The following is a 13,193-nucleotide window of genomic DNA, read 5'->3' as shown; positions in this document are numbered from 1 at the left end:
TTCAATATGGTTTGATGGATTTTTTAAAATGTATTTCCGTGCCATGCACACGAAGTGGGCTTATAATAGACCGATTGCAGTGAATTAATACATTGCAAAAATACATTCATTTTCAGTGGGCTATTTTAACCAAAATAACACGTCCTGCTAATAGGAATCGCTGCAGTAGGCTACTACTAGGTCCTATGGCTTTTCCCATAGTCGAATATTTAGCCTACACGCGGAGCTACTAACAGGCTACACAGGCGTTCATTTCACCTGCATTTTGAAACGTTCCCAGTTCGTTATATTTCATAAATACAAATACATCTGAACAAAACTGCCTCTGACGTGCGATAGACATGTTCAATCCACTATGAATGTGAATGGTTGTGATTGCTGAACGTGATGAATAATACAAATCAAAAAAGCACTACATATCCCATGGGTCAAACTTCTCCCGTCGCCGTATCCAGGAAGTCATCTGCTGTTGCCAACCAAACTTATGACTTCTCTGCAGTGCACTTCTCTCTGGAAGAATTTCCTCCTTCGCATGGTATATTATCGAAGAATTCAAAGGTAAACGCTATTATATAGACATATAGTTTTAAATAGTAACATGAGTTTATATTATTTCCTTATCTAAAGCTGTCTAGCTGCCTAGTTGGAGCCTGGCTGACTAGCTAGACAGCAGCTAGCAAGCTAGGTGTTAATAAGTAGCACTTGTAACGTTAGCTAGCTTGTTTTCTAGGACTTATTTACAGGTTGGGTTCAGGACATGGCCACGCTAGACGCCCATCAGTCTACATCATGCATCTCTGCATCGATGATTCCAACAAAGCATGCTATTGCATAAAGCTAGCTAGTCATAGTTACCAGTTCTCCCAGATACAGATTTGGCTAGCTACTAATTAGACCTTCTCTCTTTCAGGGGTCAATGAGAGATGAGCTGCACCCAGGACTCTCTGGGCCTGGTGCGGCCCGGCCTAGCGCGGGTCCTGGTCACAGAATTGAGCGGATCAGGCCATGTGAACCCAACCCCTGCTGCCTACGAGGACTCTGACATGCTGGTGGAGCTCTACCTCTCCCCGGCAAAGCTGGTGAGATCCCATCAGAGGGGCAACCACTGTGTTGAGATCTGGTTCACAACATCACACATCCATGTAGACTTGATCACCCTCTGTGATTTCAGACCACCTACACAGTTAGTCACAGTTTGTCATTGCTAGTGGGAACTGCAAAGCGATAGCAGGTTGAGACAAAGTGCCCCGAAAAGAGTGCTTACAGCAGTAGTAGACACGTTCCCAAATGAACATGGCCGTCCTGGGTGACACTATATTTTACATCCATTATTACCGTGCTCTCTGACCTTGATGAGCTGAGCGCACATATGGAGGTATGTCCATAAACCTGTCAGCGAGGCCCAGGGTTGATGAATGGCAAACTCCACACATCCATTAGCATGGTGTAAGGGATTAAAGATTGGACACAGCCTCTGTCTTTCATATACCACAAGAGCTGGAGCACCAACATGTTTGGGATATAGTCCCACTGGGATTTTATGCCTACAGTATATTCTCAAAGTTGTTTGGGATCAGGGTTTTGGTTGTGTGGTATACTGTAGCATCAGGTGCAACACTTTGGCTCTTTGCTGTCTGTATTCCATACTCAAGAAGTTAGTCTACTGACAGCTGGGTAAAACGGTGGCCTAGTTGGTTGTCTTTTGTTTTCAAAATCAACAAATAGTATTTTACCTCTCTGTCTTTAAGTTTTGAATTGATTTGGTAGGCTATGTTCTACATCAATGGGGAATGGGGGGGGGGGGGGTGCGAGATCATGAAAACCATTCAAAATAGCCTATTAACCATAATTGTTACAGAACATAAAAATAGTATTTGCATTTATAATAATACCATAAGTGCTATAGATTGTGTTATTTTGTTGTTGTTATGCCTATTAGTGTGTGTGTGCGCACGAACATTCGCATGCTTCAACCATCTGCGGTTATAGTGGGTGTCATGAGCCTCTGGCACGGTTATTTAGGGGGTTGGAGGAGAGTGCTGGATGTGCACAGAGAGATGGGTCTAAGGGAAGAGGAAGCAGGAGCACAGGGAGATGGGTCTAAGGGAAGAGGAAGCAGGAGCACAGAGAGATGGGTCTAAGGGGAGAGGAGACAGGAGCACAGGGAGATGGGTCTAAGGGAAGAGGAGACAGGAGCACAGGGAGATAGGTCTAAGGGAAGAGGAGACAGGAGCCCAGGGAGATGGGTCTAAGGGAAGAGGAGACAGGAGCCCAGGGAGATGGGTCTAAGGGAAGAGGAGACAGGAGCACAGGGAGATGGGTCTAAGGGAAGAGGAGACAGGAGCACAGGGAGATGGGTCTAAGGGAAGAGGAGACAGGAGCACAGGGAGATGGGTCTAAGGGAAGAGGAGACAGGAGCACAGGGAGATAGGTCTAAGGGAAGAGGAGACTGGAGCACAGGGAGATCTGGCCGTTAAGGCACTGGGAGGTGTGATTTATCTGGGATGCATCACGGCACAGAGGTGGTTCGAACGCTCCCGTCCATAATGATCGGACTGCTGTTAACCGGGATCTGCTGAAAACGGACAGAAATAACACTGTCGACTCAGATTACATGGAGCCACCCGGCTCTCAGCTGTGCAGAATTCACAATGTTTTTTGGGGTCCGATGTTAAAATGTCTATAGCAGCATTCATATAAATCAATGTAGCACATAGTGCTTTACACAAGAAGTGATGGATAAAAACATAGATCATGTAAACGCAGTGAGATCAGATAAAATCTAAAAGTGTGGGTGTGTGGGGATCAGTTAAATCAATTAGAGGCTTTACTCATCAAGAGAATTTACGACCATGATATTTGCATTTATGACCCCTCAGAAATCATTGAGTTACACGGAGGACCTCTCTCTGGTGTCGTCCCTGGAGATGTGCGTGGACACTCGGGAAAACACGCTCGGTAACTTCGGTAAGAGGCGACCTCTCTTATCTATTCCCTGGAAGTCTACACACAGTAGCACAGACAGTAGCGTGCGTTGCCAAGCTGTAACATTGACTTGAGAGGTGCACAGTTGTAACAGTAGCGTGTGACAGTCTGGCCAAACATGGAGTAGACGTTATGTAATGTGTGTGGAAATTCACCGTACGACAGGCAGGCTAATGATTAGTCCGTAGCCTGAGAGAAACGACAGCATAACTCATAACAGTTCTGTATTGAGCTTATAAAGAACGGCAAACCACATCATTATACTTGATGAAAATGGGGAAAAAAACAACACTAGATTGCACAACAAGTAGGGGCATGCCGGACGTTCGCCTGCCCAGGGGTGAATCACGCCGGCTGGCTAACGGCTCACGGGGAGGTTTTAGAGGTCTGATGAGGCACGGCTGGAAGAGCGCCAGCCAGTCCTTTAGACCCAATCGAATCGAGTCATGGCTTCCCTCTGACGTGAGAGGAACGTGTCCCTTTTATCTCCTCATCTCGCAGGTGCCTACTTGCCCGGGCTGGTGCAGTTGAAAATGAACAACAGTGTGATAATGTCAGTCAGGTGAGTGGAAAATACCCAGCATGCACGGTGTGTTTTACCGCGTCGAGCTGGAGATGGGCTGTGTGTGTATGTGTGTGTGTGCGTGCGTCTCATATTCCCACAAAGGGTGCTGTTAAGTTTATAGTCGATCGTCCAAAATGTCGGCCGACGACTAGATTGTTTGGTGGCGGTGGAACACATGTAGCCCGATATTTCAAACGATTGACTACAAACCCACCTTTATTGTAACCAGAGCTGCGTGGGACCCCTCAGGGCCCCCTGTCAGTGCCTCTCTGGCCCTGCCCTGTGGCAGGGGCCAGGGATGTGGTTCAGGGCTGGGCTTTAGAGACGGGCGCCCCCTGTTGGTCACAAGGATCCCTGTTGTCCTATAAGCAGGGGCCTGGAGCCTCTGAGCCCAGGGCAGCAGCAGATCTCAGAGCGTCTGTGGGAAGGATGGGACTGTTTATCAGATACATAAGCAGACGGGAAGGCAGGTAGACAGACCGGCAGACAGAGACAGACAGGCAGATAGACAGGCAGATAGAGACAGACAGACAGATGGATAGAAAGACTGATAGACAGACAGACATGCAGAGAGACAGACAGGCAGACAGACAGACAGGCCGATAGACAGGCAGATAGACAGAGAGACATAGGCAGATAGACAGGCAGACAGAGAGACAGGCAGATAGAGAGACAGGCAGGCAGATAGACAGACAGACAGAGAGACAGGCAGACAGATAGACAGGCAGAGAGACAAACAGGCAGATAGACAGGCAGACAGACAGGGCTGCAGCGCCTCATCCAGTGTCCTATCTGTCCTAATGACCTGTGCTGTCATTGCTGTCAGATGGAAGGAACGCAGCATCCGAAACTACAGCGCACAAGCTCAGACGGGGGGGGGGGGGGGGGGGGGGGTTCAGTGGAGGTCCCGGGAGGACAACACCAGAGCCCTGGCTGGGGCAGATGGTGTCGCAATTTACGTCATTGCTGACTGTGTCACTTAAAAATGGTAAATGGACTGCCCTCATATAGCGCTTTTATCCAGAGCGCTTTACAATGACCCATTCACACACATTCACACACTAATGGCGGCAGGGTGCTACAGTAGCCTGCTCACTGGGAGCAGTTTGGGGTTCAGTGTCTCGCCCGAGGACACTTCGACATGTGGACAGGAGGAGCCGGGATTCGAACCGTCGACCCTGCCGTCATCGGACGGCTCGCTCTACCTACTGAGCCACAGCCGCCCCCACTTACATCTTTGCCTTTAATTCCTGCGCGTGCGTGTGTGTACGCATGTGTGTGTGTGCGCGCTTGTGTGTGTGTGTGTGCATCCAGGGACCTGGGGACCACCCTGGCCCACCTGCAGGTTCTGTGGATGTGTGGGTGTGGTCTGGTGGACTTGGACGGGATCCCTTCCCTGTCCTCTCTGAAGGTACACAGACCAGAGCTCCACTTCACTCGTCTGATCCAGAATAACATACTCAACGGCTTTAGATGAATCCACAGTTCAGAAGTACAGTGCAGTGTTATAATCCCCCAAACAGCGTTCATATCGTTCATCATTTCCTTTATGATTATGTAGAGCCATCTTGATTGTGTGTGTGTGTGTGTGTGTGTATCACAATGGCACACACATTGTATAAATAAAACATCACACATACATCACACTACATTGCACATTGTACCCTACATACTCTCTCACCACACTCCATTCTGTATATACTGTATTTTGCATTTGTAAGTTTTTCTTTTTTGGGATGTTTTGTATTTGCCCTGTCCTGTCCTGTCCTGTGCCCTGTCTAATGTCGTCTCCATCAGTGTATGCATCGTCGACCTAAGCAATGTCCTAGTAAGTGTAAACCATATACAAAGCAATCAACTGATCTAGAATGTTCTCTCTGAGTCAGGAGCTACATGTGGCCTACAACAGCGTGTCGGACCTGAGTCAGGTGAGCATGCTGGAGAGCCTTCAGGTGCTGGACCTGGAGGGGAACCTGGTGGACGACCTGGTCCAGGTGCAGTACCTGGGCCTGTGCAGCCAGCTCTGCGCCCTCACCCTGGAAGGGAACCCCGTGTGCGTGCGACCCCACCCGAGGGCCACCCAGGTGGGTCGCCTGTCCGCTACACACCCCCTCCTTCCGAGCCTGACGCTCAATCGGCATGTCGTCCCGCGTCGTTGTCCAGTCTGAACAGGCTCCCGTTGCAGCCGTTTTCACGAGATGGGCGTCGCTGAAGGAGCCCTCAGCGATTAGTCCTAACCAATCACGTCGCGGAGTTTAATTCGAACAACGCGTTCGAAGGATGATTGATTGGTCCGGTTGGAATTTCAGCCGAGAGATCACTTTGGACGAGAGCCTTTCCAGACCTTGAATTGCATTTCGAAAAATTCAGATTCAGGGGCTGAGCCATTCATCCCTCTAAGAGCTACTCTGATGCCAGCGACTGCTGCTAGACAATTATGTCATCCAGGGATAGTGCTGTCCAATTGGCCGGGACAGTCCCACATGCTGGGTGCGTGTGTGTGCGTGTGTGTGTGTGTCTATGTGCGTCTGTGTGTGTCTGTGTGTACGTCCGGCCAATGAGATTAGCCAGGCTCTCCGGCGCCAGCAGGGCCCGGCCCGCTGGGTTCAGACTGTGAGCCGCTCCCTCCCGCCACGCCCTCCCGGCCCCTCCTCTCGGACCCCCGCCGATAACGGCCCGAATGCGATGACTCTCGTCTGGACACATGAAAGCGTGTGTGTGAATGGACCTGAAATTGATGCCTATCTGGTTAAATAAAGGATTTGATTGATTGATTGATCGATTGATTGATCCCACACTCCTGTCAAAGGGGGGCCTGTGTCAGCCAGCGGCACACTTGGAACACCCCCGTATACAACACACACACACACACACACACAAGTCTTAACCCTTTTCTGTGCGCCCGCGAGCGCGCTCTCAGCCTCCACCCACCAGGGCGTTTCTGGGACCAGAGCAGGTGTGTTTCTGGGACCAGAGTGGGTGTGTTTGTGAGGCCAGAGCAGGTGTGTTTGTGGGTCAGAGCGGGTCTGTTTGTGGGTCAGAGCGGGTCTGTTTGTGGGTCAGAGTGGGTGTGTTTGTGGGTCAGAGTGGGTGTGTTTGTGGGTCAGAGCGGGCGTGTTTGTGAGGCCAGAGCAGGTGTGTTTGTGGGTCAGAGCGGGCGTGTTTGTGGGACCAGAGTGGGCGTGTTTGCGCCTCCCTGCTACAGGAAGCAGGAAAGTAGGGCAGACGAGGGAGGACGCCGGTCTGAATATTCATCAGCCCCCGCTCTGCTGCAACGCCGGGGTCCTCGGGTTCGCCCGTCTCCCAACTAACACCCCTCTGCCTCGTTCCCTATTCCCCCTCCTTCTCTCTTTCCCTCTCTCTCTCCCTCTCTCTCTCTCTCTCTCTCTCTCTCTGTGTTTCTCTCTCTCTATCTCTCTTTCTCTCTCTCTCCCTCTCTCTCTCCCTCTCTCTCTTCCTCTCTCTCTGTCTCTCTCTCCCTCTCTCTCTCCCTCTCTATCTCTCTCTCTCCCTCTATCTCTCTCTCTCTCCCTCTCTATCTCTCTCTCTCCCCCTCTGTTTCTCTCTCTCTATCTCTCTCCCTCTCTCTCCCTCTGTTTCTCTCTCTCTATCTCTCTCCCTCTCTCTCCCTCTCTCCCTCTGTGTTTCTCTCTCTCCTCTCTATCTCTCTTTCTCTCTCTCTGTCTCTCTCTCTCTCCCTCTCTATCTCTCTCTCTCTCCCTCTATCTCTCTCCCCCTCTATCTCTCTCTCTCTCCCTCTTTATCTCTGTTTCTCTCTCTCTATCTCTATCTCTCTCCCTCTCTATCTATCTATCTCTCTCTCTCTCTCTCTCTCTCTCTCTCTCTCCCTCTATCTCTCTCCCCCTCTATCTCTCTCTCTCTCTCTATCTCTCCCTAGCTCCCCACACACTGGCGCAGTGCCACTCGCGCTGTTTGCATGGATGAGCGGAACTGGCCTCTCAAAAGGCTCATGCCACCCTAAAGGTGCGCTTGCACAGACCCAGCAAAGTTTCCCCCGGAGTAGATGGAGCGACTTGATGGGAGTGATGGGAGGAGACGTCTCCTTCCCTCTCCCCTCTCTCCCTCCCTCCCTTCATCTCTCCATCTCGGTTTGGTGAAGGCGGCTCTGATTTGATCACTCAGCTGCATTGCTCCCTCTCGATCTCTCTCTCCCTCCCTCTCTCTCTCTCTCCCCCTCCCTCCCTCTCTCCCTCCCTCTCTCCCTCTCTCTCTCCCTGTCTCTCTCTGCTCACTGTTCTCTCTCAGTGCAGATACAAGTCCAGAGCCCAGTAAAGAGCAGACTATTGGGTTTTATTAGCGCTCACTTATCAGCGCACTGAGCCTGTGTTCTACATGGGTTGTGGAGGGCAGAATGTGACCGGGCCCTGTTATCACTTCCTGTCCAGCCACCCCGTAGACACCTGGTCCACCTGGGCTTAGAGCCGCGGGTCCGGCTTCGCTCGGCCGCTCCAATCAGACCCCGTCTTGATAAACGATCAGCCATTCAAATCACAGACAAACCAGCGTAACCGTTCTGTCAGCCAATCACAATCCTCCGTCTCCAGACCTTCTTCGTCTTCCTCCAGATGAGAGGCTGCTCGTGGGACTGCTGGTTTCCCTCAGGGGGGGGGGGGGCTCTCCCAGGGGCCTGCCCCCACTGGGACCTGATGTACCATGTGATGGAAACCCCAGACTAGGCTTGGATGTTTCTCTTATGGAAGGCCAACCTGGCTCCAGCTCCCAAATCTGACATTTCACATTTTTGAAATGCGATTCAGGATCTGGAAAGGCGCCCGTCCAAAGTGGTTTCCCGGTCGGAATTCCAACCCGGCCAATCGGCATCCTTTGAATGCGACGACGGATTTAACTGTGCGACGGGATTGGTTAGGGGATGAGCTAATCGCTGAAGACTCCCTCTTCGGCGACGCCCATCTCGGAAAAAGGCTGAAATGGGAGTCGGTTCTGTTCACTGAATAATGACGTGAAACAAAATGGTGGTTCAGTCAGGCAAATAGAAGGCAATACAGTCGGAGGAATCGGTCTACGAGCAGTGTTGATTTTGACAGTAAATGTTTTAGTTTTAGTCATAGTCTTTTGACTAAAATGCTATTTAGTTTTAGTCATATTTTAGTCATCTGAATTGTTTTAGTCTAGTTTTAGTTGACTAAATAGCATTAAGATTTTAGTCAACTAAATATACAGTAGATTTAGTTGACTAAAATTTAATGGGTTTAGTTAAAGTTTCATGCATTATTTAACCATTTCTCTAGAATTTCTAAACTCAAATACTCCTGGAGGAAACTTGTATTAGACTGATAGACAAAGCTACTGAATAACGTTTCTATGCACTCTCCTGGCCTGTATTCAATGTTTTTTCAGTGTGAGCCACGACTTTCACGGAAATCTCAGCATGATCTCTCTCCAAATTGTCCCTCCCTAATATTTTCGTCTAGTCATTTGTTGACAAAAAATGTCTGTGGATTTTGTCATAGCTTTTGTCATCATGAATTCGTTTTCGATTTTTTAGCTATTGTCTCGTGAGGATAACTAAATAAAGGTTGTTGACGAATAATTTTCGTCATAGTTTTCACCCCCGCCATCACCCCCTCTCTCCCTCTCCCTCCCTCTCTCTCTATCTCCCCCTCTCTCTCCCTCTCTCTCTCCCTCTCTCCCTCTCCCTCCCTCCCTCTCTCTCTCTCTCTCTCTCTCTCTCTCTCTCTCTCTCTCTGGCCCCGCCCCCAGGCAGAGGGGGAGGAGTACTGCTACCGCGCCGCCGTCCGGGACCTGCTCCCTCATATGCGTTACCTAGACGACGTGCGGGCGGAGGAGGAGGAGGGGCCTGTGGGCAGGTCCATGGGGGACGACTGGGCTCTCCTCCGAGAGCTGCTCAGAGACACCAGCCCCTCTGGGATTGGGCAAGGTGAGGGGGGGTTGTATGTGGACACAGCGGCCGGCGCGTACGGCGTCCACCCCAGACCCGTCTCCGCCCCGCTCCGCCCCGGCGCCGGCCTCTCCTGCCCCTCCCGCCCCGCCAGTCGCCCCCCCAGCGCCAGGCCGGCCTCTTCCTCCTCCGCCGGGCTCGGACCCCCCCCGTCGGCCGGTCCCTCGCCCCGGGGGTCCAGACCTGGCTCTGCCGACTCGGACCCAGCGCCTGTGGACCCGGACGCCAGCGGCCTGACGCACGGTGAGTGGCTCCGCCCCCCCACCCTCCTCCGTGTCGTCCATCTGTCCGTCAGCCATCGGCTGTGGTGAACTATAGCTGCTCTACAGCGCCCCCTGGTGGACATGCTGGAGCAGTGTCAGGAGACGGAGGAGCCAAAAGGCATCATAGTAGGATGATTTAGACTCCAACCTGTGTGTGTGTGTGTGTGTGTGTGTGTGTGTGTGTGGGCGTGTGTGTGTGTGTGGGTGTGCGGGCGTGTGTGTGTGTGTGTGGGCGTGTGTGGGCGTGTGTGTGTGTGCGTGTGTGTGCGTGTGTGTGTGCGTGTGGGCGTGTGGGCGTGTGTGTGTGCGTGTGTGTGTGTGCGTGCGTGCATGTGTGTGTGTGCATGTGTGTGTGTGTGTGTGTGTGTGTGTGTGTGTGTGTGTGTGTGTGTGTGTGTGTGTGTGTGTGTGTGTGTAGGTGCGGGGAAGATCGTGTTCTGCGGGAACCCTGTCCAGGCTCTCCGCGCGAGGCGCCAGAAGACGAACGTACGTTGACTCAGCCAATCCACGCTCCCACGACGTGTTGAGTCATCTGCTTTGTGACGTCATAAACGGGGGCGGGCCGAGGCGCCGATTTACATATCCCTCGCCGTCCGAACGGCCGGCCCACATATCTGCCCGCCATGTATGTCGCTTCCTCCTTTTAAAAAAAAAAAACGGCGGCGTCGCGCCGGGCGCGCTCCCAGGTCGGCGTGGCGGCGCCGTGACATGGCGAGGGTGAGGGAGCATCGGGGGGGGTATTGATGGGCCGTGACGGGTCATTATGCCGGCGCCGTCTCTTTAATGAGACGCTGGGAGTAGCAGAAGGAAATCATTAGGCCCGGGAGGAGGGGGGTGGAGGGGGGGGGGGCGAGCAGCTGGGGCCGTGCCGACGTGACAGACGGTCCCCGCCGGCGCTCCGTCATCCTGTCACCTCGGCTCGGCCGCCATCGCCCTCTCTCTCTCTCTCTATCTCTCTCTCTGTCTTTCTCTCTCTGTCTCTATCTCTCTATCTGTCTTTCTCTCTCTGTCTCTATCTCTCTATCTTTCTCTCTCTCTCTCTCCATCTCTCTCTCTGTCTTAACTCTCTCTGTCTCTCTCTCTCTGTCTCTCTCTCTCTCTGTCTCTCTCTCTGTCTTTCTCTCTCTGTCTCTCTCTCCATCTCTCTCTCTGTCTCTCTCTCTATCTCTCTATCTGTCTTTCTCTCTGTCTCTCTATCTCTATCTTTCTCTCTGTCTCTCTCTATGTCTCTTTCTCTCTATATATATCTCTCTCTCTATCTCTATCTTTCTCTCTCTATCTATCTTTCTCTCTCTCCCTCCTCTGCTAACCTCTGCAGACTCTCCCTCCCCTGTGCGTCCGTTCCCACCTCTCCCTCCCTCCCTCTCTCTCTCTCTCTCAGCAGGCGGCTGGCCCCGCCCCCGGCCCGGAGGCCCCGCCCCTCCACGTCCCGGAGCGCACGTTTGACCCCGAGGAGGAGGACGGGCGCCAGCGCTGCGACGTGATGGCCGAGCTCCGCGCCTGGAGGGAGCAGCACAGCAAGTACTGCCCGCTCCCCGACACCGCCGGCCATTAGAGCAGGGTCTCCCAACCTGGGGTCCAGGACCCCCTTAGGGGGGCACCAACAATCACAGGAGGGGTGCCAGGCCTCAGACAATTTGAGGCCTTAATATTAGCTAGACAAACATTTGTCAAAGAATTTATGTTATTGACATGTCACACAGCAATTTTAACAAAATACATGATAATATCTGATGAAGGGTCAAAAAGCCTTGTATTTACGTCACTACAATACCATATAAGTTCAACAAATTAATCTGAGACTATGAATCGTGTCAACATTAATATTACTGCTACACTGGTGAAGCGCTTCATTGTCCCCTAACTTACACCTGATGTAATTAGCGCACATACACACATACACAGACTGGACGTTCACTGTGATTTGGGGGGGGGGCGCAAATTCCATCAGGAGTTAGTGGGGGGCTCTGGGGAGGAAAGGTTGGGAACCCCTGCGCTGGAGTTAGAGACCAGCCGGGGAGAAGAGATACCGACTCTCAACCCGTTTCCTGTCCGTCTCTGTCCGTTGCAGACGCCTGCTGGCCATCGAGAGAGAGGGCCCGCCGACGGGGTTGACCTTCCTCAGCGATGACGATGATGACGAAGAGGAGGACGAAGAGGCAAGCCTCGGCCTCGCCGTCGGCGAAGAGGAGGAAGAGGAGGAGGCGGAGGGGAGGAGGAGTCGCTGGACACGCCCCGCCTCCTCTCCAGACTCCTCCTTCCAGTCTTCATCGCCAGGTGAGACATCCGGCGGGACACGGGGAGACCAGCGGGACACGGGGAGACCGGGGGGACACGGGGAGACTGGCGGGACACGGGGAGACCGGCGGGACACGGGGAGATAGGGGGGACACGGGGAGACAGGGGGGACACGGGGAGACCGGCGGGACACGGGGAGACCGGGGGGACACGGGGAGACCGGCGGGACACGGGGAGACCGGCGGGACACGGGGAGACCAGCGGGACACGGGGAGATAGGGGGGACACGGGGAGACCGGCTGGACCTGCATTCTCTTCTTCTGTTTTTATTAGACCACAATGGGATTCACATTTACACACAGTTGGATCATAATGGGCATCAAATCAACTGGAATATCAAATAAATACACTCAAATAAACAAAAAACTAAAAAATACATTCAAGAACATTCAAGTAAATAGGCAATATCTCTGTACATCTTGTACCAGGCTCACTGTATGGTTACATTTCTTACTTCCTATCATCGTAATCGACTCAATATATTTTCTAAAATCAATGAGAAACTTTACTGTTTCTTTACTGAGAAAATTTAGCTTTATGGATGTGAAATTTGGCGATCAAATCATTAAATTAACAATACTGAATTTTCTGGGATTTGTTTTCCTAATATAACGGCAGCTGAACCAGTAGAGCAGCGGTATGATGTCACCTGACCACTGTTTTCTTTCATCTTCCTTCCGTAAAGATTTGTTCCCCAGAGAGGCCGTGTCTCCGGACGTAGCCCGACTCTCCGTCTCCCCGGACTCCACCCTGTCGCCTTCCCCCCCTCCGGGCGCCCCGGCGCCCCCCGCTGGCCGGAGGCCGTCGGGACCGCGAGCGCGCAGGCTCAGGCTCCCCCGGGCGTTTGGAGGAGGGGCGGGGGGAGGGCCCTCGGCCGCCCTCAGCCCTGCCGGGGAGGGGGCAGCGGCGGGGAGGAGCTCGGTCGGAGCGGACCCGGGCGGTGGGGAGCTCCAGAGGGTCTGCCGGGAGGAGGCGGCGGCGGTGAGGCCCAGAGTCCCCCAGCGACCCCAGACGGCGCACCTCCCCTGCCGGCCGGCCTCCAGCCCCCTGGGCCCCGGCCTCAGAGGCCCACGGTACGGCCCGGACTCTGGGGTCCAATTACCTAAACCCCCAGATATATATGAGTCTGAGTTATGCATTT

The 13,193-nt window shown here is 52.7% G+C and overlaps 1 protein-coding gene across 1 annotated transcript; it reads left to right on the top strand.

The window, feature by feature from the left end:
- Window positions 1-923: 923 nt before the first annotated feature.
- lrrc56 (leucine rich repeat containing 56) lies at window positions 924-12,928 on the top strand (the record flags this gene model as incomplete). The annotated part of the gene is made up of 10 exons (XM_084451315.1): window positions 924-1,079; window positions 2,880-2,967; window positions 3,487-3,547; window positions 4,865-4,961; window positions 5,437-5,634; window positions 9,293-9,734; window positions 10,173-10,240; window positions 11,136-11,275; window positions 11,826-12,031; window positions 12,738-12,928. Coding segments are annotated over 10 exons (1,647 nt in total), but the record flags the coding sequence as incomplete, so codon positions are not given.
- Window positions 12,929-13,193: the final 265 nt, after the last annotated feature.

This window comes from Borostomias antarcticus (assembly GCF_949987555.1).
Source record: "Borostomias antarcticus genome assembly, chromosome: 16".
NCBI classification, from domain to species: Eukaryota; Metazoa; Chordata; class Actinopteri; order Stomiiformes; family Stomiidae; genus Borostomias; species Borostomias antarcticus.
This window is presented reverse-complemented; position numbering and strand designations above follow the sequence as displayed.